The following is a 27,073-nucleotide window of genomic DNA, read 5'->3' on the forward strand; positions in this document are numbered from 1 at the left end:
TCCCACTTTCCAACTAAATTACTAGTTGCAAGTGACCCACACAATGTACTAGATCACTGAACCTTTTGTCCAACATAAACAAGAAAAAAGTACTTTCAACATTTCCGAAACAGAAATAGCAAAGTATATTAATATACATTCAACATATACTGCGTATTGATTACTACAATACAAAGCAACATTAAAAATGTGTTACAGATGAGAGATGGCACTGCATTTCTGTTCTTAGTTTTTTCCTTGAATTGGCAGTTCACTCTCCCATAAGTACAGTGTCATGTAAACAAAGAAAAGATACATACATTAAAAGCTTTCAGTGTTTTCTTGGTACCTTCCCGTTAAACAGCTGAATATCAAGTTTTTGACATTTTTTCATCAAATAAATGTAACAAAAAAATTTACAAATGACAAAAGTTGGACAGATATGTAGTTTAGAAGCAGATAAATGGTTGATATTTTAATTTTCAATTAGGTCTAAAAATTTTCTGTCCCAAGCTACATTTTTTGTTTTAAAAAAAAACCATGATTACTAAAATCACAGTTCAACACTGCTTGACTGGGTTAGCTGTAGTCTCTATATCCATTCGTGCAAATTCCTTTCAAAGTCCTGCTTCTTATGCTTTTGGAAGCAGATAGATCTTTCAATCTAAATTTATTTTTTCTGATAAATTTTTAGAGTTCAGAAAGTGGCCCAAAACCTGGTCTTTTTTTTGGCAGGCTCTAGGTGTCTTATATATATAAAAAAGACATAGAAACATAATACGCACTGTGAGATTTCAAAGGGTTAACATTAACAAGTTTCACCTGGCACAAGGAAACAAGTCACAATTACAATGCCATAAAAAGGGAAAAATACTTTAACAAAGGTGCAAGTTACAATTCAAATATAACAAAATCATCTATTTTGACAATTTCCTTTTAACACAGTTCATTTAATTCATATCTTAAAGTAACATAACAGGTTCTACATGACTGGGAAATAAAAACCATAAAATCTAACTTGCTTTAAAAGAAATGGCCGTACACTTTTTTTTGGTAAATGACGCAGATATTAACAAGAGAAAGAAAGCACAGTGATCAACACAGGTAAAGAAACATGAAAACAAAGCATATTGCACCACTGTTAGGCAAAAATAATTGAAAATGGAGGAGTACCAGAGGGACAGCAAGCAGTCTTATTGCTCAACAGAGTAAGTTAGGTGTCAGGGCGCATACTGAACTACTCAGTTACTCTCCCTGCATAAAGTGACATCACAGGGCTTGGGTTCTTTGTTTCGCAGGCTAAGGTCAGGAGAGGGCTTGACATATCAGACTGCCTGGGAGCCACGGCTGTTTGCACTTTCGCTTCTGTAATCTTGAAAACTTCAGTCTTCTCTTCTCCACATGACTGGTACTGACAGGTGTGGCAAGTAGCGCAACCACTCAACTGACAGCGGACGAGTCACGATATTGTGCTGGAAAGAAATACAATGAAGTTTGGGCGCGATGCTGATAGATACTGTTGGCAAAATGGATCTTTCACCTCAAAGTTGAACATATTTGTCTGCAGAAGAACAAAAGTACATATGATTAGCTTGATGTGATGAATGAATGAAAACGTGTTTTAACTTTATAACTAGTTTGTATTCTAACTAGTTTGTGAGCTGAACCCAATACAGCTGCAAAGAACTAATTTTAATTCCCATCAGTGTAAAGTTGCCAATAGTCTTAATTTAAGCAGCACTGGGTTAGTATTAGGAAAATAATAAACAGAAAAGAACTTCAGTGGAGCAGTGCCTAGCAGTGGACATGGCAAGATTAAAATTGACTTTGACTGAAGATTGTCTACAAACATATGCAGATAAACACTACACGTATATATCTTCAACACAGGTGCCCCACGAGGGTGTGTTCTCAGCCCCCTTCTATAGGGCTACTCATGATTGTGCAGCCAATTACCAATCCAACTCAACAGTACAGGATGGAGATTGAGATCTGTAATGATGCCAAAACAACATCTCCCTCAATGTCAGCAAGACAAAGGAGATTGTGATTGACTTCAAAAAGTGAAGCAGTACACATACCCCAGTATCCAGTCTAACTTCAAATAGCCTTTGCTTTCCTTCTCTCTCCATCCCCTCCCCTTCCCAGTTCTCCCACTGTCTCCAACTACATTCTATCTTTGTCCCGCCCACTCCCCCAACATCAGTCTGAAGGAGGGTCTCGACCCGAAACGTCGCCCATTCCTTCTCTCCAGAGATGCTGCCTGTCCCACTGTGTTACTCCAGCACTTTGTGTCTATTGATTTAAACCAGCATCTGCAGTTCTTTCCTACACCCCAGTATCCATTGATATACCAAAGCAGAGATGGCCGAAAGCTTCAAGTTCTTATGAGTATATATCACCAGCAATTTGCCCTGGACCAGCCACATCAAAGCAATGGCAAAGAAAGAACTCCAATGCCTCTACTTTCTTAAAAGGCTTAGGATGTTTGACATGTTTCTAACAACCCTCACTAACTTCTACAGATGTGCTTATGGCTTGGGAACAGCTGCATCCAAGTCTGCAAGAAATTGCAGAGGGCCGCGGATGTAGCCCAGACCATGATGCAGTCCAACCTCTCTTCCATGGACTCCATCTACACTTCATGCTGCCTTGGCAAGGCCACCAGCATAATCAGGGGCCAATCTCACCCCCAGTCACTCGTGCTACTCCCCACTCCAATCAGGCAAGAGGTACAGAAAGTTGCAAATGCATACCTCTAGATTCAGGGACAGTTTCTTCCCAGCTGTTATCAGGCAACTAAGATGCCAATATTTAAAAAAACACTTTTTATTACTTCAACAAAGATAAAATTTCAAAATATGGCACTGTTGATGAAAGGTCTTGAAGTATTAACTCTTCTCTGGTGAGGCCTGGCTTGCTGAGTATTTCTACCATTTCTGCTTTTTAAAAATTAATGACATAATGCCCCCCCCCACCCCACCCCCCACTCCTCACACACACAAAATCCTCAGAACAACATTGCAGCTCACCACTCTATCCGCTACACTCCTGCTTGCTCCATTCCAAAGCCCAAATCAGGATGTTTGTAGGGACGCAGTTTGTTGTCAAATGGTGGATTCAGTTCTTTGAGGATGTCAGTGATGCATTTGGCAGGGTAGCAGGAACTGCTTGAATGAGAGCCCTCCCCTGGATTTAGATCAGCAGAACTCTGCGAACTCCCATCGTGCGCTACCAAAAGCAAATAAGCATCAAAGAGATTGTTATTTTAATTCAAACCTTCATGGGTGTACAAAGTTCATAGTACATAGCTGGCTGCCCTGCTGTAGGAAGGATGACTTTAAACTGGAAAGAGTGCAAAAACGTTTACACGGATGTTACTGGGTCTTGAGTTATAATGAAAGGTTGGATAGAGTGGGTCTTTTTCCCTGATGCATAGGAGGCTGAGGGATGACGTTATGAAGGTTTATAAAATCATAAAGGGCATAAATAAGGCAAAGAGCTGAAGTCTCGTCCCCAGGGTAGGAGAATCTAAACTACATAACATGAGTTTAAGATGAGAGGGGAATGACCTGCTTCTTTTGACTTTCAACTGCCATTTTGGGATAGAGGGAGGCTTATTACTTTGTTTCATGTCAGTGTTTAGTTTAGTTTAGTTTAGAGATACAGCATGGAAACAAGCCCCTTGGACCAATGAGTCCACACTGACCATGGTTCAGCTGTTCACCCTAGTTCTATGTTACCCCACTTTCCCATCCACTCCCTGCATTTTACAGCCACCAATTAACCTACAAACCTGCACGTCTTTAGGATGTGGGAGGAAACAGGAGTATCCAATGGAAACCCATGCGGTCACGGGGGGGGGGGATGCAAACTCCACACAGACAGCACCCGAAGTCCGGATCTGACCCAGGTCTCTAGGGCTGTGAAGCAGCAACTGTACAGCTGTGCCACTGTTGCAGACAGCTATCAAGCAGAGAATGTCGATCACCAGCCAATAACAGTGATGAAGTAACTGCCACAAGGCAAGTAGTATGGCTCACCCACACCTTGCCTTCTGGTTATATCTCTTTTCGTACAGAGAGGCATCTCCTCGCAATATTTCGGACAAGATCTAAAATTCTTGGCCATTGCACTCACTTTGTCTTCATTCTAGATAGGACTCTTCACATGTGAACACCACTAAAGGGGAAGAAATATTCTATTCATAAAAGTCCCACACAACTGCTTTGATAACTGAGCATGGTACTAATGTGATTTAATTTCAGGATACTCTGCATTTCAAAAATCACTTTAAAAAATAGAATTGAAAATTCACTGTGATTATATCCAGTTTTAAGCTAAATTATTTTATTAATATAAATCATAATCACCCTGCTAATAAATTAAATAACACCATGGACTGAATTGCCACCAAATCCTTTTTGTAGTTGGAGCAAAGGATTAATTGTAAGAATGGAGTTTGTCACCGAAAATCAGTCTCTCAAACACACTGATGAACAGTGAATATAGATTAACACAAAATGCTGGGGTAACTCAGTGGGTCAGGCAGCTGAGTTACTCCAGCATTTTGCGTCTATCTTCAGTATAAACCAGCATCTGTAGTTCCTTTCCATGCAGTGAATATAGATTGTACACTACATGGTATACAACTCAAGCCACTGCAACAAAAACTTCTGTCTTTAGTAAAATCAGAGTGCAGAGAACTGCATCTTCCTTATTCCATTAGATTAAAAATATTTCAAGTAATTATTAACACACATATACAATTTCAAAGTTAAAAAAAACAGGTTGATCCGGCTTAAATGCAGATGTGCATTTTAAAACATAACTTGTATTTAAAAATCACTGTTTAGCACATTGCAGCAGTTCTCACCTTCGCTCTCTCTGTTCTGCAGCTGTTGACTCCCTGTGAGTGATGACTGGCTAAGAACATCTGACATACGAGCAGAGCTAAGCACCTTTCCAGCTAATAAACTCATCCCCGACAGTTCTGCCTGGTCCTTCAAGATGAATGATAAGCAAAATTAACTCTGGCAATAGATATAGAATGGAACTGTAAAATTAATGAATAAATAGTATAATCAGTAATTTAGTTTAGTTTAGAGATACAGCATGGAAACATGCCCTTCGACCCACTGAGTCCATGCTGACCATCAATCACCTGTTCACAATAGCTTTGTGTTATCCCACTTTCTCATCCACTCCCTACACACTAGGAGCAATTTAAAGAGGCCAATTAACCCACTAACCCGCACATCTTTAGGATGCGGGGGGGGGGGGGGGGGGGGGAAGGAACCCAAGTTACCAGAGAAATCCCACGCATTCATAGCGAGAACATAGACAGTACCTGAGGCCCGGATCAAACCCGGCACACTGGCACTGTGATCCAGCAGCTCTATCAGCTGCACCACTGTGCTGCCCACTATACTTTACAAATTATAAATTTCACATTTTTTTAAAACTGCGAATGTTGGTGACGCCACATGAATTACCCGGCCTGGAAATCTTCAATGTTTCAAATGAAAGTAGTTACTTCTCTAGCAGTTTTGAACCACTGCTATTTAAACAACATCCCAATGGAACGCATGCCAGAGTGCACAGGTTTAAGGGTTTTAGATGAAGATTTTGTTAATGTTTTGAGGACCACAGTGAAAACTTAAGTATATTTAATTCTTTGGTGATTCCTTTTCATATAAGTCAATAAGTCATATAAGTTGTTTGCTGGGTCAAAATTTAAAAAGCACCATTGTTTCTGATTAATATGTTTAAAAATATTTTATGTGAAATGCATTAAACTAAAGAATTTAATATTGAAGCACGTACATCATTTTGTTCAGAACTTCTCTGTTACATTATAAATCTGGTGAATAATTGTCCATTTAATAGTTAACAATGGAAGAGAATTAAATATCTACACATACATAAGCATCTTCACTGTTCTGAATGGTGTGATGCCTTTGGAGGGTTCTTGTTGACTGTCTTGTCGTGTAACCAACTCCATTGTGATCATTTACTTCCATCGGCTGCATAGGAGCCCTTCCATCCATTCGATCCCCTGTCATGGACTCTGGAATAAGCAAGAGTTTTTTTAGTTTCAGTGCTAGCACATCATCCGTTATACTTTACAGGGTCTCCTCGAGTTACAATTAGGTTCCCTTCCTGAGCACTGTTTTGTAACTGAACAGTTCTAAGTTGGAAATACAGGCACAAACTGCGTTCCCACACAGCAGAAGATGCCTGCAGAGGTAGTTTGTCCCATAGGAATAGATAATATGGAGAAGGATTTTAAATCGCATTTTGCCATTCTTAATACTAAAACTAATACAAACAAGCCTATCTTGGGCAAATAATGTTCTTTTGAAGATTTTACTGCAGACTAAGTTTTAAATGCTGTCAAATGCTGGTTTTTAAAGGCATTGTGGCTGGCCAGGATAGCGAGTCTCCAGATAGAATTCACAAAATGGACATCAGGGCATTAACTAGAATGTATACCTCCTGAGTTCAATGTGGCAAAGTTGCAGTTGGTATCAAGAATAGATGTCCGCAATCGCACAGCAGCAAGCAAATACATCCTCTCAAACTCTCGATCGTAGGTACAGGCCGCACTTAAGTTGGGTGTTTATAAACTGTAGACGACTTGAATCAAACTGCAATTATTTTTATTTATCATGGTACTGTTCAGGATTTTGTAGCACTTTCTCGATCCACCATCTCTTCTCCATTAGTGTCTTTTGTCACATAACAACATCCAATGGCTGACCACGCATTGTTTCCTGGTACTCCTCATAGCTGATTTGATCGCACTTTGAATAATATAAACCAAAACGAGAACAAAAGAAAGACCTCAAGGAACAAAAGCCAGTCTTGCCATTTAATGAGACCATGGCTGACCCACCCAGGGCTCAACTCCTCCTTGGCACCCGACAGCCCCATAATCCTCATTCACAGAGAATTCCAGAGATTCACCACCCTCTGCGATAAGAAACTTCTGCATCAATTTTAAATGACCAGCCCCTTATCTTGAAACAGCCTCTAGTTCGAGATTCCCCACGAATGAGAACATCCAAACATCTAACCTGTTATACCTCCAGAAGAGTCTGAAGGGTCTCGACCCGAAACGTCATCTATCCCTTTTCTCCAGAGATGCTGCCTGACCCGCTGAGTTACTCCAGCACTGTGTGTCTATCTTCTCATGCCTTCTTAAAATCTTATTTGTTTCATTAAGATCATCCCTATTTTAAAAAAATTTAAGAATTCAAACCCAACCTCTTTAACCTCTCTTAATAGGACAATACTCTCATTCCAGAAATTAGCCTGGTAAATCTCCTTTAGATTAATTTCAATGCGACTGCATCCTTTCTTAGGTAAGGGGGACCAAAACTGTGTGCTGTACTTTAGGTGTGGCATCACCAATGCCCTATAAAATTGTAACAAAGCTTTTCTGTTTCTAAACTCCAACACCTTTGAAATGATGGCCAATATACTATTTAACTTTTTAACTTTCATAGAAACATAGAAACATAGAAAATAGGTGCAGGAGTAGGCCATTCGGCCCTTCGAGCCTGCACCGCCATTCAATATGATCATGGCTGATCATCCAGCTCAGTAGCCTGTACCTGCCTTCTCTCCATACCCCCTGATCCCTTTAGCAAACTCCCTCTTAAATATAGCCAATGAACTGGCCTCAACTACCTTCTGTGGCAGAGAATTCCACAGACTCACCACTCTCTGTGTGAAGAAATGTTTTCTCATCTCGGTCCTAAAAGACTTCCCCCTTATCCTTAAGCTGTGACCCCTGGTTCTGGACTCCCCCAACATCGGGAACAATCTTCCCGCATCTAGCCTCTCCAACCCCTTAAGAATTTTATATGTTTCTATAAGATCCCCTCTCAGTCTTCTAAATTCCAGCGAGTACAAGCCCAATCTATCCAGTCTTTCCTCATATGCAAGTCCCGCCATCCCAGGGATTAATCTGATGAACCTTCTCTGTACTCCCTCTAAGGCAAGAACGTCTTTCCTCAGGTTAGGAGACCAAAACTGCACACAATACTCCAGGTGCGGTCTCACCAAGGCCCTATACAACTGCAGCAGAACCTCCCTGCTCCTAAACTCAAATCCTCTTGCTATGAATGCCAACATACCATTCGCTTTCTTCACTGCCTGCTGCACCTGCATGCTTGCTTTCAATGACTGGTGCACCATGACACCCAGATCACGTTGCATCTCCCCTTCTCCCAATCGGTCACCATTCAGGTAATACTCTGCTTTCCTGTTCTTGCCGCCAAAGTGGATAACCTCACATTTATCCACATTATATTGCATCTGCCATGCATTTGCCCACTCGCCTAATCTATCCAAGTCACTCTGCAGCCTCCTAGCATCCTCCTCGCAGCTAACACTGCCACCCAGCTTCGTGTCATCCGCAAACTTAGAGATGTTGCATTCAATTCCCTCGTCCAAATCATTAATATACACTGTAAATAACTGGGGTCCCAGCACTGAGCCTTGCGGTACCCCACTAGTCACTGCCTGCCATTCCGAAAAGGACCCGTTTATTCCTACTCTTTGCTTCCTGTCCGCCAACCAATTTTCTATCCACCTCAAAACTGAACCCTCAATACCGTGTGCTTTAAGTTTGTACACCAATCTCCTATGTGGGACCTTGTCGAAGGCCTTCTGAAAGTCCAGATATAACACATCGACTGGTTCTCCGTTATCCACTCTACTAGTTACATCCTCGAAAACTACTAGTTACATCCTCGAAAAGTTTCATGATAACTTTCTGTGATTCATGCAGAAGTACTAGTCTCTCTGAAATAATTTTCCATTTAGATAATAATCTGCCTTTTGATTCCACTTACTGAAGAACATGACCTCACACTTTCCCACATTAACCTCCATTTGCCAGATTATCACCCAGTCAATCTATCTATTTCCCACTGCCAAGTCACAATATCTTCATCACAACTTGCCCTTCCACCCATTTTCATGTTGTCAGCAAATATACTGATTTTAATACTGTAATTAGCAGCAATGCCTTCATTTTTGTGGAATTTACGTTTTTATGGGAGAGGCCCACACTTAATATCAGTGACTAAATAGGACAAATTTTAAAGAGCAATCACTTGTCACAACTTATTGAATCAAAACCATGTAATAGCAATTATCAGCTGTTTAAATGCTAGACCGTTTTCACCGTGGCAAAGTTAGACCTAAAGGTTGGGATATTCACCAATTGTCAATGCATAGAATGCAAAATAAGTGAGAAACTACGTTCAGATTGGAAAGGGAATGAAATTCTTCATTAAGGAGCAAACAGAAAAAAAATCATCCTATATCTATAACATGTTTGTTAAAGATGAAAAAAGGCACACCAGTCTCTCTGACACACCTGTGGTTGACATTATCGGGATAGTATTTTTAGAATCAATGGCAATCGTTGCTTCAACAGTGGTTTTGAATAAAATAAAATTGAATTGCTTTCTGTAAAATAATTTCTGTACAATTAGGATGACTTTAATACCTGAATGCCATTTGTAGTGCATAGATCACTAACAATTCTAAGATGATCGTCATCTGAGATTCTTATTGATCCAATGGTGCAGTTTTGATCTTTAACGCTTCATTGGAAAGAAGTTATTTGATTTTTCACACGTCATAAGGATACTGCAAGATTGGGGGTGGGTGAAGAAGAAGATTGTGAAGCTGCCAAAGTTGAAATGGGAGAGGAAAATTGAGTAGTTGGGAGTGCGAGAATCACGGTGAGCATGACAGATAAAGGGACTAGGATTAGTCCAGATTAAAGGGTCTAGACTAAGCCCAGGATTAGCAGGGTAGGGAAGAGATTGGAAGTGGATCACTGTCTTAGATTTAGACAGTCATGGGATGAGTGGAAGAATGCGAAGGGTTAAGGGTTGTGACTTGGGCATCCATGGAGTTAGACAGGTGGAGTTGAGATTGAGGAATGTGGAGTTGCCCGCAAGGACAAGGACCACTAAAGAGTGAGGCAGGTGACCTAGTATAGCACCTTGTTCTTCGAAGACCAGAGTATCCCAGCAGAGCCCAATCCAAAAACAGCTTGGTCCACGTTTCGCTGTAATGGTCCAGAAGGAACAATGAATAAGCTGGAGATTTTGCGCACATCCTCAACCTCCCGTGGTTCCTACCCACCTTAAAATGGTATTGATAATGCCGGTGTGCAAGAAAGTGTAAGGTGACATGCTTTGATGGCTAAACCGGTGGTACGAATGTCCATGGTGATTAAGTGATTTAAGAGATTGGTTATGGCGCATATCAACTTCTACCTCAGAAGGAACCTGGACTCACTAGAATTTGCCTATTGGCACAATAGATCAACAGGAGATGCAACCGCACAGGGATCCCAAATTAGGCAAAGAGCTGTTTATCTATTTCAGCTCTACTCTGATACAGTTCTTGACAAAATATTCTACTAACTTCCCTATTTATTTCAGCTTTCTTAAATTTTGAAGCTTTTGCTCTCACCACCCTACCCTCTCAGTCTTTGTCAACAGGGACGTCTACATCACACATCCACAACACTGGTGTGGCTGCCCCAAACACACCCACACACCACTACATCACACATCCACAACACTGGTGTGGCTGCCCCACATACCACTACTTCACACATCCACAACACTGGTGTGGCTGCCCCACACACCCACACACCACTACATCACACATCCACAACACTGGTGTGGCTGCCCCAAACACACCCACACACCACTACATCACACATCCACAACACTGGTGTGGCTGCCCCAAACACACCCACACACCACTACATCACACATCTACAACACTGGTGTGGCTGCCCCACATACCCCTACATCACACATCCACAACACCGGTGTGGCTGCCCCTTTAACGTGGCTTTTCAGGCCACAACCTGGCTTTGGAATTCAGGGAATTCTGAAACATCTCCCATTCCTTCGCTCCAGAGATGTTGCATGTCCCGCATGTGGAGTTACTCCAGCTTTTTGTGCCTATCTTCAGGGATTTTGAAGTTTTTTTAATATTACAAATTTGCTATCATTCCACATCTCATTTAATCTGTTCTATGATCCTTTGGAACTTTACACCAAACGTCTCCACACCATTTAGTATAACTGTAAACTTAATGTATTGTCATATCTTATCCAAACAACTGCTGCTTGTTAATGTAATATTCAGTACAAACAGCATGCAACATGTCAAGCACCAGTCAGTCCCACTCCCCAATGAAATCATTCCAGTATTGGATTTTGGAATTCAGAAATAAAAAATAATTTGCTTAATGTAAAATCACAAAGTCTCATGGGACTGTAGATGTTAGAATTTTAAGTTAAAAAGTCAAACTTTTTTCACTAATGTAAAATCATGTCAGGCTTCATCAATAAATCACAAAACTAGTAAATGCCATGCAAATGTTACAGTTTTAAATAGTTAAATGAGTGATTGTTATTCTGGACCACAATTGTTTATGCCAGACCAGTATGTACAACATCATTTAAGATGCTGAACCATGAAAGTTTTCCTTCGGTAAAAATCAAGTTTTAAGGCTGTTCTGTGGAAATTCACCCCAACTAGTGATAAATGTTATTTCTCAAAGCTTACCTCTACTTGGCACTTTGCTTCCCGCAAAGCCAGGGACTGCCTGATGACTGTAAGGCTGTGAAACACCCATTTTGTGCACATGATTCACGTTTGCTCGTAGTGTCTCTGCAGCGCCACACCTAATGGCATTGAGCAGCACTGTATTCTCTTGGCAGCATTTGGTGGACGTGTCAGTTGAGTCTGTATTGTCCTGATACCCCTCCCTGTTCCCCTCACTCACACAATCCTCCTCCATGCTCTCTGAATGCATCAGTGGGGGATGATGTACAAAACTGTGGCCTTGGGATGGGGGTTGCGGAAGATGCTCTTGGCCTCTGACCTGTAGTAGGCAATGCTGATGATACGTTTCTGTATTCTGATAAGGCATATTTAATGTTTGTCGCTCTGATAAAGTCTGCTGCTGCCCACATAAGTTGGCAGTCATATTTCCAGCATCCCCCACCGCTTGGTTCATGTGCCTCAGCAAATCATCATATTCTTGCTGTTGATGCTGCCGCTGGTGACGTTTTAAAAAATGTGCCATTTCAGCAGGAGGTAAGCGCGGGTCCTGTTGGCCTGTCAAAGAGTGCCTGGGTGATAGCAGTCCCTGAATCATATGGCCATACTGCTGTGAAACGTGCTGGTGTCTTGTGTAGTCAGATGGCGTTGGAGAAAGCAATGCCTGATGTAGTGATGAAGCTGTGAAATCCTGTTGCTGATGTTCATGCTGCATGATGGCCTTGCCAGCTATGTTTTGGTTATAGTTTGAAAGCAAGTCCATCTGTGCAATTTTCATGCCTTGGGAAAACATTGCTGTTGCAGGGTTGAAGTTGTTAGTTAAAAATTGGAACTGCTCCGGGAAATGATGAGGGTGCAAATGCGTCTGATCGTAGCTCAAAGGAGAAAATCGACTAATAGGTCGACTGTAAACAAACAGAAATCAGTGTTAAAAATGTTGACCATAATGAATCAAATAAACAGTCACATTTTAAGCCAATCCAGGGAGGACATTTATTGAGCATTGGGTTTTTAATCTCAATCTGGACCCAAAACATATCATACTTATAGAATTCAACTCCAGATCTGGCCAGGTGGAATTTGAAACCATGTGCTGTGTTCTCGCTCTGAATATAATCAGTGAACTTTCATACTTGTCAGAGATTTGAAAAGACTCAAAGACAGATGAATAACGTACATTAATGATGTGATCACACCTGTTAATCCCAACAGTGTCATGCTGTTTGGTAAGTAGGGGAAACAAGATTGTTTTGCTTGGGAAATTCAGAAGTCCAGTTTCCCTGAATTTCATGCAATTTTAACCTTAAATGGACAAATTTGACCTTTGACAGGATCATTTCTATGGAAGTCAACCTGATTAGTAGGCTTGGTGACCAATTTGTTGGGCAGCACTCCAGGAAAAGAACTGGCAGCTGTTACAATAAAAGTTGCATGTTGGTGGTAGGGTATATTTGGGGAGCAGTTATCAAAGGAGGGAGGGAAGCAGTTCATCGCCAACACGATAGGAGCGAGGGAATCCGTTCGCCAATTAAGATTCTGACCCAATATTAGGAGATAGCTTGGGAGGATATGAGGAAGTACTGACACTTTTCCAGGTGTAGTGGTATAGTAAAGCAAGTTACATTATTTCCAAAGTTCCTCCCTTTAGCTGCTAGGAAGCCATGGAAATGAAAGGCGTGACACTCAATTTCACCAAAACATTTAAAAGGCCATGCCACCTCTTGGGATAAAATAATTGTGTGCTTTTTCCTGTTGTATCAGAAAGTAGAGTTTTAAACAGTTTGGGGTTGGGTTTAAGAATTTTAGCAACCTACTAAACTAAACCAACCTTCCAAAGCCTTACCTCTCACTATCTTTTTATAGCAATTCCCGCTACATTTCTGGCCCCTTAATATTAATCACTCTGGCTCTCATGTCCATTCCTTCAGCTATCAAGGCCCAAAATAGCTGAAATAGCCCAACCCAACACTACCTTTCTCCTGTTAAGTAATTCTTAAAACCGATCTCTATGATTACCCGTCTTGAAATTTATTTTATGAGTCGGTTAAATTTATATGAAGCTTGTACAAGCTTGTTCAGACACTTGTATGAAGCACCTTGGGATGTTACACCATTTTACTGGTAATGTATGAATATGTTGCTTTTCAAGCAGTTTCTTCTCTGAAGTTTTTAAGGTTAAAAGTTTATTTTGTTATCATTTACAAATCATAAGCAAGTTAAACCACAGGGCACAAAATTGTTGACAGATTTTCTTCTGCCGTGCCCTTGTTTTCAAATACCCAGAAGCATTATGTCATCCATTATTTATCTTAATTTCACGCTCAATATAATTTGATTTATAAATCTCAGTGGGGAATTAATAATTAAAACAATTTTTAAATATCAAGCTTCACATGTCATATGGTGATTTCCATTCGAGGACAATTATTAACCATATTAAAATGTGAATTAAGAATGAAATCAAAAAGTGAAAATAAAAGGTTAATTAAAAATATTAAACTGATCATATTCAATTTGTGATACAGAGATAGTTCTAACTGATACTGATCGTGCGCAGCGGTAGAGTTGCTGCCTTACAGCGAATGCAGCGCCGGAGACTCAGGTTCGATCCTGACTACGGGCGCCGTCTGTACCGAGTTTGTACGTTCTCCCCGTGACCTGCGTGGGTTTTCTCCGAGATCTTCGGTTTCCTCCCACACTCCAAAGACGTACAGGTTTGTAGGTTAATTGGCTGGGCAAATGTAAAAAAACGGTCCCTAGCGTGTGTAGTGTAGTGTTGGTGTGCGGGGATCGCTGGGCGGCGCGGACCCGGTGGGCCGAAGGGCCTGTTTCCGCGCTGTATCTCTAAATCTAAAAAAAATCTAAATCTGACAGGACACCGCTGCCAGCAGAATCTGCCTGTAAAACTATGGAGGTTCATACATTCCTTACTAATTTTAAATTCAAACCAGCTAGAGGATTTAAACTTGGCAAACAGATTCAAATGTATTCTTACCTGTTTACCTCTGCACTGTCCGCACTCAATTGCTTTGCCAAGGCCCTGTGTTGTCCAAGCCCAAGAGATGGCATGTGCATCCCTCTCTGCTGAAGGGGCATCTGATTTCCTGAACTGATAATTCCGCGGGGATGCGTGGTGTGCATATTCTGCCCAGCGCCTTGTAGCAAGTTGTTACTGTGTATTTCAGATGGTTCCTGGACTTGAATTGTAACTGGCTGTGGCTGCGGCTGTTGTGGCAATCCAGGCTGTAAATTCATTCGAGGAAGATTAAGGTTTGGGGGAGGGGGGCTATTACTGGGCTGTTGATACAGAGCATGTTGGGATGATATGCCTTGAAACTGGGATGGAGAGGCAGCACAACCTAAGAAATTGAAAGTGTAAAAACAAACATTTCAGACAGTGAACTCTTACACTGTACAAGCGATGGTCTAATCAGTACCTCATCCAGGGTATGATCTTGGTTCGCCAATGACAGATTTATCTCCCATTAATCAATTAATGGTGTCCCGAAGTATAGAGGTCTGAGTATACTATTAAGAATGAACAGTTCCAAAAATCATTCATCTTGGAGTCTCCTTTATTTCACTGAAATAGTTGAGGGCAAAAAATCTATCAATTAAAATAAAAATACAGTGCAGAAGGATATTTATTCTGACAACCCAGTGTCTAAAATTGACATTGGCTCATACTTACTGCTGGACTGCATGATGGCTGTGGTGCCCGGTGGAGGACTGTTATTAGACTTGCTAAAGAGATGGTTGTTGGGGTGGTTCGGAGGGGGGCTTGACTGTTCATGCTGAATTCGTAACCTGCAAAGAGTAATTAAAAAATATATAGCTCGGAGACAGACACAGGTAATTTCAGTTCATGAACCTTTCTCATATAATTCTTAAATGCTGCTTTACCTGAACTGTCGAGATGCCCAATTAACCTAATTAATAAAAACATATAGCATCCAATCTAAACAGGATTTAATGAACCCAAGCAATATGTTTAGCATGGCTCATTCATGCTTCATATAATAGATTTTAGATCTGGTTTTGTCAAATAGTGTTAGGTGTTGTTGGAAGTAAGCTTATAAACATACTTTCACAAACCCTTCAGATGTTACATTTCTGAGAGCATTGGCTATATTCCAATTAATAGAGTTTAAAATGTACTTAAAAAGTATATTTATTAAGAGGACAATTAATTCAACTTGGCACATCTTTAAAATCTGTTTTAGAATGTTAAAGCATATTCTAAATTTGGTACTTTCAACTAATTCCATGATTAATAATAGAGGTGCCATTTTTTCTTGAGTAAAATAACAAAACCCATAGTGCTTTATTGATGCTTGTTCCGTAAGTCAGTTTATTCTTCATCAAAATATTTGAAATCATTCACACACCAAAATATTATGAAAAATCATTATCCCTCTGTGAAAAATGATTTGTTAACTTATTATTTCCAAAGAAATGTCCTGGATACTGGGAGAACTGCATGACCTTCTTTGCACATTGAACCTTTAATGTTCACTTGAACAAACTGAGGACCATAGCCTAATATATAGTCTATCAACAACATGCTGAGAACTCAGAAGCTGTTATAAGAGTTAAATTAATCAAAAGAATCACAGGTGACAGTCAATTAGATACACAATATTAATAAAGTTATTAACATACAGTAGATACAAGATTAAAAAAGAGGACAGTATTATTTATGTGATCGAACCACACTATAAATGCTTGGAGTGCTCACCTTTGGAGCTGGTGAGTGATTAATGCTGGCTGGTTTTCCACATGTTGTACCAACGATGCTGTTGACAATGGAGGTGAAGGCTGAGCGGGCCGAATACATTCCTGTCGGGGAAAATAAATTAACAGTAATAGAAAATTAAACAGGAGTCCAATGTAGCAATGGAACTACAATGGTTACAATTTAATTTTCATTTAAATATTTTCGTTGAAATATAATTATGGTCTATAATTTTCCATAACCCAAATATCCTGCCTTTGACATGCCTGGAAGACTAAAAAACAGGCTTTCGAAGAGGCTGGTACATATTTTCCTACACTGAATCCTACAAAAAATCCATGCAGCACAAATCTTCCTATTCTTACAAACTGTTGCTCTTGTTCAACAGGTCGTTAAACGTTTCCAGGTGTAGTCTCTTTAACGCCTGATATTCTGAATTGAAAATCATCCTGTTCAATAGTACTCACAGTACAAGGAACATTTTAAATCACCATCTACCTGAATCTGTTGGTGTCGGATTTGTTGTTGCTGTTCTTGTTGGTAAAGTATGTGCTGTTGTTGTGTCTTCTCAAATATATTTTCATCCATTGCATTCCCATAGATCTTTCGCAAGTGTTCACATTCCTAAACATGAAAAGAGCTTAGTATTGGTCACTTGGAGACAAGATTTTGAACTCTGCAGTAATCAAATCAAGATCAATTAAAATAATTATCCTATCGATCAAAATACAGAAATCATTAGATTTGTATGGCAAGGCTAACCTGTTCAGTGCCACCACTGAGTATACTTGGGTCGTGGCCAATAGTGAAAACAAAAACTTGGCAGTGAACAGGTTAATGTTGTACATTCTGATTTTCAGTCATCATCATCTAACACCTGCATCACATAACATTTATGGCAAATGTTTACTTCTAATGCAATGTACACATTTTTTGCTTAGTGACCAAGGGTAAACTATACTAAAGACCTTCAGTATTCAGAATTTTTTGTAATTTCCTAATTGTAGTTTGGGTCTTGCTTATAATTTTGCTATTAGTGGATAGTCATGTCGTGGTTCAGGAAGCCAGCTGTGCATCAATTTCTCAAAGGTAAATAAATGATGGGCAATAAATGCTGCTCTCACCTGTAATGCCCAGATCATGGATTATGAAAGCAAAATTAGCCACGATTGCTGGTTTAAATAGTATATTTTCAGTTTTAAATTCATCACATAACATTTCACAATTGTTAAGAGACAATAGATTGGGTCTGTACTTGATATCCATCATATCCACAGGATATTTAAATCATGTTTCCTTACAAAGATTCAATTACAGTAATGATGAAGAATCAAGCTAACAGCAACATTCTTCACCTTTAAACCTAAGGAATCATTCCCACCATAGCTAGAAAGGCCGAGGTGGTGGGATTGCCGTAATTCACCGACAGGACTTCAAGATCAGCCTCATCTCCATCTCATCTGCTCCGTCATTTGAACACCTGGCTTTCAAACTCTCTGGCCACACACAATTAGTCATGGCAGTTGTCTACCGCCCTCCCAAACCACACCCATCATTCCTTTCTGACTTCTCTGACTTTCTGACCCAGTTCTGTTCTCTCTCCCCCTCAATCCTCCTCCTCGGTGATTTCAACATCCATATGGACTCCACTGACTCCACAATAACCGCTGACTTCACTGAAATACTCAACTGCTTTAACCTCACTCAACATGTCAATTTTCCCACCCATAACCGTGGGCACATTCTGGACCTTGTCTGCTCCACTGGACTAAATCTACATCACCTCTCTGGCTCCGACCCCACCCTCTCTGATCACTTAGCCATCACCATGTCTGTCAACATTCCCACCCCAGCTCCAAGGCAAAAACGCAAAATCAGCTTCCGTAAGCTGAACTCTGTTTCACCTACCTCGCTCTCATCCTCCCTCTCTGAAATAATGTCCGCCTCTCCCTTCGTTGACCTCCACAGCCCCTCTGACCTCACTGACTACTACAACCACACTCTTTCCTCCTGCCTCGACCAGCTTGCACCTATAAAAACCAAAAGAGTTTCCTTCACCCACTCTGCTCCCTGGTTTACCCCTGAACTCCGCATGATGAAAACTCATGCCCGCCAACTTGAAAGACTCCGCAACAAAACAGGTCTCACAATTCACTCCCAAGCCTACAAAGACCACCTGCAGCACTACAAAGATGCCCTCTCCCGTGCCCACTCCACCTACTACTCTCAAATAATTCACTCTGGCTCCGGAAACCCCAAAACACTCTTCTCTACAATAAACAAACTCCTCAGCCCCCTGGACACCATCTCCCAATCATTCACAGTTGACAAATGCACCACTTTCCTTTCATTCTTCCAAAGCAAAATAGACAACATCTACAGCACCTTAACCACCAATGCACCTGCTCCCCCTGAAACCACCTGCCCCCCCTTATCCTGTCAACCCCTGCCTCAGTTCTCCCCAGTCTCCACCACCGACCTCTCTGACCTCTTCACAGGAATAAAAACTGCCACCTGCTCTCTGGACCCCATCCCCTCCAGCTTTGTCAAGGCCTGCCTTCCTGCTCTCTCTCCACTTATCACTGCAACAATAATAGGTAGCGCAGCGGTAGAGTTGCTGCTTTACAGCGAATGCAGCGCCGGAGACTCAGGTTCGATCCTGACTACGGGTGCTGCACTGTAAGGAGTTTGTACGTTCTCCCCGTGACCTGCGTGGGTTTTCTCCGAGATCTTCGGTTTCCTCCCACACTCCAAAGACGTACAGGGTATGTAGGTTAATTGGCTGGGTAAATGTAAAAAAAAAAAATTGTCCCTAGTAGGTGTAGGATAGTGTTAATGCACGGGGATCGCTGGGCGGCACGGACTTGGAGGGCCGAAAAGGCCTGTTTCCGGCTGTATATATATGATATGATATGATAAACTCCTCCCTGTCCACTGGCATCGTCCCGCCATCCCTCAAAATCGCTGCTGTCACCCCCATTCTGAAAAAACCTGGTCTCAACCCTGACACCCCAAACAACTTCAGACCAATCTCCAACCTACCCTTTCTGTCCAAAGTTTTGGAACGTGCTGTAGCTTCCCAACTCAAATACCACCTCTCTACCAATAACCTGTATGAAACTTTCCAATCCGGATTCCGCTCCAACCACTGTACTGAAACTGCGCTCCTCAAAATCACAAACGACCTTTTCCTCTCCTCCGACGCTGGCAACCTCAACATCCTCATCCTACTTGACCTCAGCGCCGCCTTTGACACCATAAATCACTCCATTCTCCTCACCGGACTTGAAACCTCCTTTAACATCACCGGCACAGCCCTATCCTGGTTCAAATCTTACCTCTCTGACAGGCAACAGTTCATCTCCATTAACAACTGTAAATCCCCCACCGCTCCCCTCCCCCAAGGTGTCCCCCAAGGCTCAGTCCTTGGCCCCCTCCTCTTCATCCTCTACCTGTTCCCCCTTGGTCAATTAATCCGCCGTCATGGTCTCAACTTCCACTGCTTCGCCGATGATATCCAGCTCCTCATCTCCACCAAGTCAATCTCCACCACCACACACTCTACACAATCTTGGCTTCAATCAAATTTCCTCAAACTCAACTGCAACAAATCTGAAATCATCATCATTGGTCCAAAAACGCTTACCAAATCCACCCAAAACTTCATCCTCAATATTGATGGTCTCCCAGTATCCACCTCCCCTCACATCCGGAATCTTGGAATCATCTTTGATCAAACCCTCTCCTTCGACAAACACATCAAACACATCACAAAGACAGCCTTCTTCCACCTCAAAAACATTGCCCGTCTCCGTCCATGCCTCTCCTCCACAGCTGCAGAAACCCTCATCCACGCCTTCATCACCTCCCGTCTGGACTACTGCAACAGCCTCCTCTATGGCGCACCCTCAAAAATCATCAGTAAACTTCAATACATTCAAAACTCCGCTGCCCGTCTACTCACCCACACCCCGATCCGTGACCATATCACCCCCGTCCTTTACAAACTCCACTGGTTCCCCATCCCCCAGAGAATCCAGTACAAAATCCTCCTCATGACCTACAAAGCCCTCCATAACCTGGCCCCATCCTACCTGACCGACCTCCTCCAGAGGCACACTCCCACCTGCACCCTCCGCTCTGCTGCTGCCAATCTCCTATCCCCCCACATCCGGACCAAACTCAGATCCTGGGGGGACAGGGCTTTCTCCATCGCTGCTCCCACCCTATGGAACTCACTACCCCAAACCGTCAGAGACTCCTCCACACTCACCACATTCAAAACATCACTGAAGTCTCACCTGTTCAGTACTGCCTTCAACCACTGAAGGTCACTTCACCTTCTGTCTCCTTTCTCTGTTCGTTTACTTATTTATCTATTTATTCACTTCCCTATGTTCTCTAAATCCCTGTAAAGCGTCTTTGAGTATATGAAAAGCGCTATATAACTGTAATGCATTATTATTATTATTATTATAGCTACCCCAAGAAGATTAATCCCATTTTGAGTATTTTCTTTGTGAAACTGATAGAGGGTTTATTAGATGATGAAATTCTTCTCCTTTATTGAGTTTATCTATGAGTAATAAATTCCTCAGTCTGGATAGCATGGTGGATAAAACAGTTGGGTGCCCATCTGTTAGGTGGACAATATTCATCATAAATACTTGACAGCGCCCCTCTGAGGACGTTCCTTCTCTGGGGCATTCATGTGCATCATGAGGAAGGTGAGTAACTGCTGGAGTAACATTTTAATTGGGATTTCATTGGGATTTTGGATTGCAGATGGCATGAAAATTGGTGGTGTTGTGGATTGTGAGCAAGGTTATCTAAGGCTACACTGCAAGATATAGATCAGGTGGAAAGTCAGATGAAATGTTGGCAGATGGAACTTAATCCCGACAAGTGCATGGTGCAGTGGGAAGTCAAACAGGGGTAGGATAAATACTGTAAATGGTAGGGAAGTAAGGGACCTTGAGGTTCAAGCCCACAGTTCTCTGAAAGTAGCAACAATGCTGGATGGCGAAATGGTGAAGAAAGCATCTGGCATGCTTGTATTCGTAGGCCGGGACACAGAATACAAGACTGAGGATATAATGTTGTAACTTTTTAAAAATCCAGTTTGACTGCAATTGCAGTATTATGTGCAGAGAAAATTTATCAGGTGCAAAAATCAAAATCAAACTGTTGGAGGAACTCTGTTTGTCAATCATTGTTTTCTGATTTTCACGGTATCATTCTCCTTGCGATTCCCTTGTTCCCCAATCCCTCCGCACCCACTCCTCTTCATCTCTTGGCACTTTCCCCTGCAACCACAGGAGGAGCAACACTTATCCTTGCACCTCCTCCATGACCACCAACCAACCACAGCACTTCCAGGTGAGGCAGAGAATCACATGCACCTCTTCCAACCTTTTCCAGTTTGTGCTTGCAATGTGTCCTTCAGCGAGCCCAAACACAGACGAGTTGATTGCCTTGCTGAGCATCTGCATGCCATTTCAACTCTCCATTCTAACACCAACAGTCTGACCTCGGTTTTCTCCAAGACAAACTAGACGAACAGTACCTCATCTTCATACTGGCTAGTCTACAACTTGATGGAATGAACATTGAACTTTTCAATTGTTGCTAACCCGCACAATCCATGTTGATTTCTTTCTCTTTCTGACCAACCCAAGTTTTCTTCTTTCCGAACAACACACCCCAGCCTCCATTATTCAATGTCTTTCCCCTCCCTCACTGGTTCCATGCCCATCATCACTCCCTTATCTGGTTCTATTTATTAGCTTCCTTTCTTATCAGATTCCAGAATCTGTGGGCTGTTTTGTCTCCATCCATCACCTTCCATCCTCCCCTTCCCGGCCTCATCATCTCCCTCCACATCTAGTTCCAACTATCACCTCACATTTCCATTCTAGCCATCTCCCTTTACACTCCCAGTACTGATCCAGGATCTTGCCCCAAAACACCAACTGTTTCTTCTCCACAGATGCTGCCTGGCCTGCTGAGTTCCTCCAGCAGTTATTTTTTGCTCCAGATTCTAGCATCTACAGTCTCTTTATCTCAAGATTCTGTAGGATGCTGCTTGAATTGGAGAACTTTAGGTATGGGGAAAGATTGGATAGGCTGGCCCTGTTTTCCTTCGAGCAAAGGAGGCTGAGGGGTGACCTGAGACAACTACATACAATTATGAGAGGAATAAATAGGGTAGGTTTTCAAAACCATTTCCCATTCTCGGGGTTTCAAAAACAAAATGGATAGGTTTAATGTGAGAGGAAGGAATTTTAAAGGGGATATGAGGGGAAAGTTGATTTACACATATTAGGAATGTGTTGCTAGAAGAGTTGGTTAAATCAGATACAATTACTATGTTTAAGAGGCATTTAGACAGGCATTTAAATAAGCAAGGCAAACAAGGACCGAATCCAGGCAAATGAGATTAGTGTTGAAGACAAAAAGGACGGCGTGGATGTGTTGGACCAAAGGGCCCGTTTCTGTGCTATACGACTCTATGATACTCGGTGATTCCATGCCATCACTGGTAATAAGGAGATCAATCAAATTACTTCCCAGCCTTGAGTAAGCTTTAAGCTACCCATGCCTCCTTGTCTTTTTCTAATCAGTGCTGTTGAATTGCCTACCTGCTGCAGCTGCTTTATACTACTATTTGTATTTGTGCTTTTCTCCATTTTCTCCAGATGAGCCTTGAATGCCTGTATGGTAGCAGCGCCATCTGAGAAACGGCGAACTGGAGAGAATCTTTCTGTTGGAAGGTGCAGGGTGTTGGGGTCTTTGTAACAAATACTGCAAAACAGACAAAATATAGAAAATATATCAATGTAGGTAAATTTACCAATCCATACCCTTATGGTCCTATAATAAATATTTCTACTTCCCAGCATCACTGCAAGAGCAAATTGGTGAATTTACCCACAACGCACTAAAAATGTTCTATTGATTTTCTACTGCAAGAAATTTCTCTGATTGCTTGTTTTATGTAAATATCAATTTAGTCATCATACCCCCATTAGATCTGCCAAAAGAGCAATTTCGGTAAAAATTGAACTCCAGCTGCATCTGTACCAACAGCACCTTAGTATTTGATGTTAGGCATGGCACCACCCCAAAGAGCAATTATTTCATAATTCTATACTTGCATCAGCTGCCATCAGAATTAAAAATAATACAAATTCTAGTTTACACACTCAATAATTGAAGATAATGTCCATAGCCTAAACATTCTCTCACTCTACTTTTAAGAAGGGAAATAGGCATAATCCAATAAATTATAGGACAGTGAATTTCACATCATTGCAGGGGAAGCTATTAGAAAAGACTGAGGGACAAGATTTCCTAGTGTATGGAAGAGAATGGACTAATTAGGGACAGTGGGTATAGTTAGGTACAGGTTAGGTCACTTGATTTTTCAGAAGTGACAAAGGTGATTGATGAGGGTAGGGCAATCAATGTGGTCTGCATGGACCTTATTAAGGTATTTTACTAGGTCCCTCATGGTATGTTGATGCAGAAGATTAAGATGTATGGAATTCCCGTGACTTGGTGGTTTAGATTCCGAACTGGCTTACACCATAGAAGACATAGTGTAGTGTTGGAAGTGTCTGTCTGGATGTCCTTGACCAGTAGTGCTCTGCAGGGGTTAGTGCTGTGGTGTATATAAGGGACTTGGACAAAAATGTTGGTAAGTTGGTTAAAACTTTGTAAAATGACAAGAGGCACAGATAGGGTTGACAGTCAGAATCTTTTTCCCAGGATGGAAATGTCAAATGCCAGAGGGCGCAGGTTTAAGGTTAGAAAGGAGATGTTTAAAAAAATGTGCAGGGCAAGTTTTTTTTTACACAGAGATTGACAGGTGCCTGGAACCCACTACTGTGGGTGGTGCTGGAAACAGAAATGATAGTGGCATTCAAGAGTCTTTTAGAAAGGCACATGAATATGAAGGGAACGGAGGGATGTGGAGCAAGTGCAGACAAAAGGGATTAGTTTAATTTGGCATCATGTTCAACACAAAGTACCCTTGCTATACTATTCAATGTCTTCCTCTCTCAGATGGCTGCAAAATATTTCATTATTATAGGAGTTGCCTTGATGTGACACTACTTTTGAAATTAAGGGATTCAGGGCTCTGACTTAATTGTACAAAATAAACAGTAGATTATTAAGTATTCTTCTATGCTCTGTGCTCCATTGTAATATTTTTAATAAGTTGGGAGAGTATTTAACAAAAATTGCTAATGAGTTAGTGTTATGAAAAATGCTGATATTAAATAATAATTTAATAAGTTTTAGTTCCTGTACATTTGTTTTAGATATATTGCTCTCAAATCACATCTAAAAGTAACATTAGCAAATTTGCAGATGACACAAAGCTGGGTGGCAGTGTGATCTGTGAGGAGGATGCCATGAGGATGAAGGGTGACTTGGACAGGTTGTGTGAGTGGGCAGATGCATGGCAGATGCAGTTTAATATGGATAAATGTGAGGTTATCCACTTTGGTGGTAAGAACAGGAAGGCAGATTATTATCTGAATGGTGTCAAGTTAGGAAAAGGGGAAGTACAAAGAGATCTGGGTGTCCTTGTTCATCAGTCACTGAAAGTAAGCATGCAGGTACAGCAGGCAGTGAAGAAAGCTAATGGCATGTTGGCCTTCATGACAAGAGGAGTTGAGTATAGAAGCAAAGAGGTCCTTCTGCAGTTGTACAGGGCCCTAGTGAGACCACACCTGGAGTACTGTGTGCAGTTTTGGTCTCCAAATTTGAGGAAGGACATTCTTGCTATTGAGGGAGTGCAGAGTAGGTTCACTAGGTTAATTCCCAGAATGGCGGGACTGCCATGTGTTGAAAGACTGGAGCGACTGGGCTTGTATACACTGGAATTTAGAAGGATGAGAGGGAATCTTATTGAAACATATAAGATTATTAAGGGATTGGACACGCTAGAGGCAGAAAACATGTTCCCGATGTTGGGGGAGTCCAGAACCAGGGGCCACAGTTTAAGGATAAGGGGGAAGGCCATTTAGAACGGAGATGAGGAAAAACGTTTTCAATCAGAGAGTTGAAAATCTGTTGAAGTTTCTGCCTCAAAAGGCAGTGGAGACCAATTCTCTGGATGCTTTCAAGAGAGAGTTAGATAGAGCTCTTAATGATAGCAGAGTCAGGGGGTATGGGGAGAGGGCAGGAACGGAGTACTGATTGTGAATGATCAGCCATGATCACATTGAATGGCGGTGCTGGCTCGCAGGGCCGAATAGCCTACTCCTGCACCTATTGTCTATTAAATTAGGTCTTTAGCATTATTTAAAGGGAAACTGAACAAAACTACTTGGTAATTAAATATTATGATGTTATCATGAATAATGAAACATGACAATAGTACAGGTTATAAATAAACAACTAAAAAGTGACAAATTCTAGCCTTATTAAAAAACAAACAAACTCATGTAATCTACATTACAAGTTCAAGACTTTCGAACAAATGAAGATTACTGAGCTTTAATATCATGGTTCAAAAGTTAAGTACTTGATTGCTCTGACATTTCTGTTAAATCAATGAGAAGAACCGCAGGGCCTTGGCATAGCCACTGAATTCCAAAGTAATAGCAATTTGCTGCTATTAGCAACTTCCATACCCTCATCAATTATCGCCATTACAGAGAATTGCAACGTAGCAGCAAACATGCAGTACATGTGAATATCAATTGTAAAATACATGAAATGCATGTTTTCAGATTTTAGTTCTGTTATTCTGTTGGATTATATCTGATGGAATAACAAATTAAGTTATGAGGACTCACACCAAATACAAAATAACATTCCAAGATTTAGATTAAAATATTTCACGCCCAATTTAGTTTGCTACATTTGTATTAAAAAAATTGTGCATGATATTGTATAAACATGTAGAGGCATTTATGTAAAGTCTTTTGCATATTATTCTCCTCAGATAGAGGTACAACACTAGGACTTCTTGTGAACATGGGGTTTAGACACCTGTGCACCACTTAGCCTGTAGAAAACATCATTATCAATGTTAATGATTATTATGTGTAAGAAGGAACTGCATATGCTGGTTTACAGCAAAGATCTGACTGAAGAAGGGTCTCGACCTGAAACGTCACCTATTCCTCTTCTCCAGAGTTGCTGCCTGACCCGCTGAGTTACTCCAGCATTTTGTGTCTATCTTCTTTAATGATTATTATCTTTGTGCACAATTTCTGTAATAGACGAACAACCAAGATCATTCCAGGTATCCAATTCCAGTATCTTGTGGATTTCTCACTTTGGTCGCTCCGTGTCCGACAGACAAACTTTTCACTGCCAAAGCCCTTAAAGTCTGGAAGTTTTCTCTTTGAATCATTCCACCTTTGCATGCCTCTCCTCCTTTAGAAACCTACTATTTTGACCAATGTTCATGTCATTTTAAGCAATATCTGTACTTGTCAAATTTGATATTTCCCCTTGACCTTTTAATAATGTCAACAGTACTAAATGACTGCAAATTTTTGTTGTATTGGAATATTAATAACCAATATTAGGTTAAAAGATTAAGAAAACATTGATTATTCTCTGATAAAAATTGTCAAAACCATATACATTAAAATATTAGGATATTGGAAAACTAAATTAAAAGCTAAGTGTTGAAAAGAGTCAGCGGATCAGTCCACAACTATTAAAAGGGAAACAATTAATACATCAGATTGATGAACTTTCATCGCAAACTCAAAA

At 41.1% G+C, this 27,073-nt stretch overlaps 1 protein-coding gene across 4 annotated transcripts in view; it reads right to left on the reverse strand.

The window, feature by feature from the left end:
- Positions 1-27,073, reverse strand: part of sik3 (SIK family kinase 3) — a 198,055-nt gene continuing 170,982 nt past the window's right edge. For 2 of the 4 annotated variants that reach the window (XM_078426579.1, XM_078426578.1), the window contains 10 exons: positions 22,972-23,134; positions 16,829-16,954; positions 16,334-16,434; positions 15,287-15,402; positions 14,591-14,954; positions 11,599-12,500; positions 5,904-6,049; positions 4,856-4,982; positions 3,012-3,210; positions 1-1,540 (listed from right to left, as the gene is read on the reverse strand). In XM_078426579.1, the coding sequence (XP_078282705.1) occupies positions 3,023-3,210; positions 4,856-4,982; positions 5,904-6,049; positions 11,599-12,500; positions 14,591-14,954; positions 15,287-15,402; positions 16,334-16,434; positions 16,829-16,954; positions 22,972-23,134 (2,233 nt within the window). In that variant the 3' untranslated portion in view covers positions 1-1,540; positions 3,012-3,022. Of the gene's footprint in view, positions 1,541-3,011; positions 3,211-4,022; positions 4,162-4,855; positions 4,983-5,903; positions 6,050-11,598; positions 12,501-14,590; positions 14,955-15,286; positions 15,403-16,333; positions 16,435-16,828; positions 16,955-22,971; positions 23,135-27,073 lie in introns of those variants that run through there. The other 2 variants (XR_013549225.1, XM_078426580.1) reach the window with 2 other exon arrangements.

The sequence above is a fragment of the Rhinoraja longicauda genome, chromosome 32 (genome assembly GCF_053455715.1).
Source record: "Rhinoraja longicauda isolate Sanriku21f chromosome 32, sRhiLon1.1, whole genome shotgun sequence".
Lineage (NCBI taxonomy): Eukaryota > Metazoa > Chordata > Chondrichthyes > Rajiformes > Arhynchobatidae > Rhinoraja > Rhinoraja longicauda.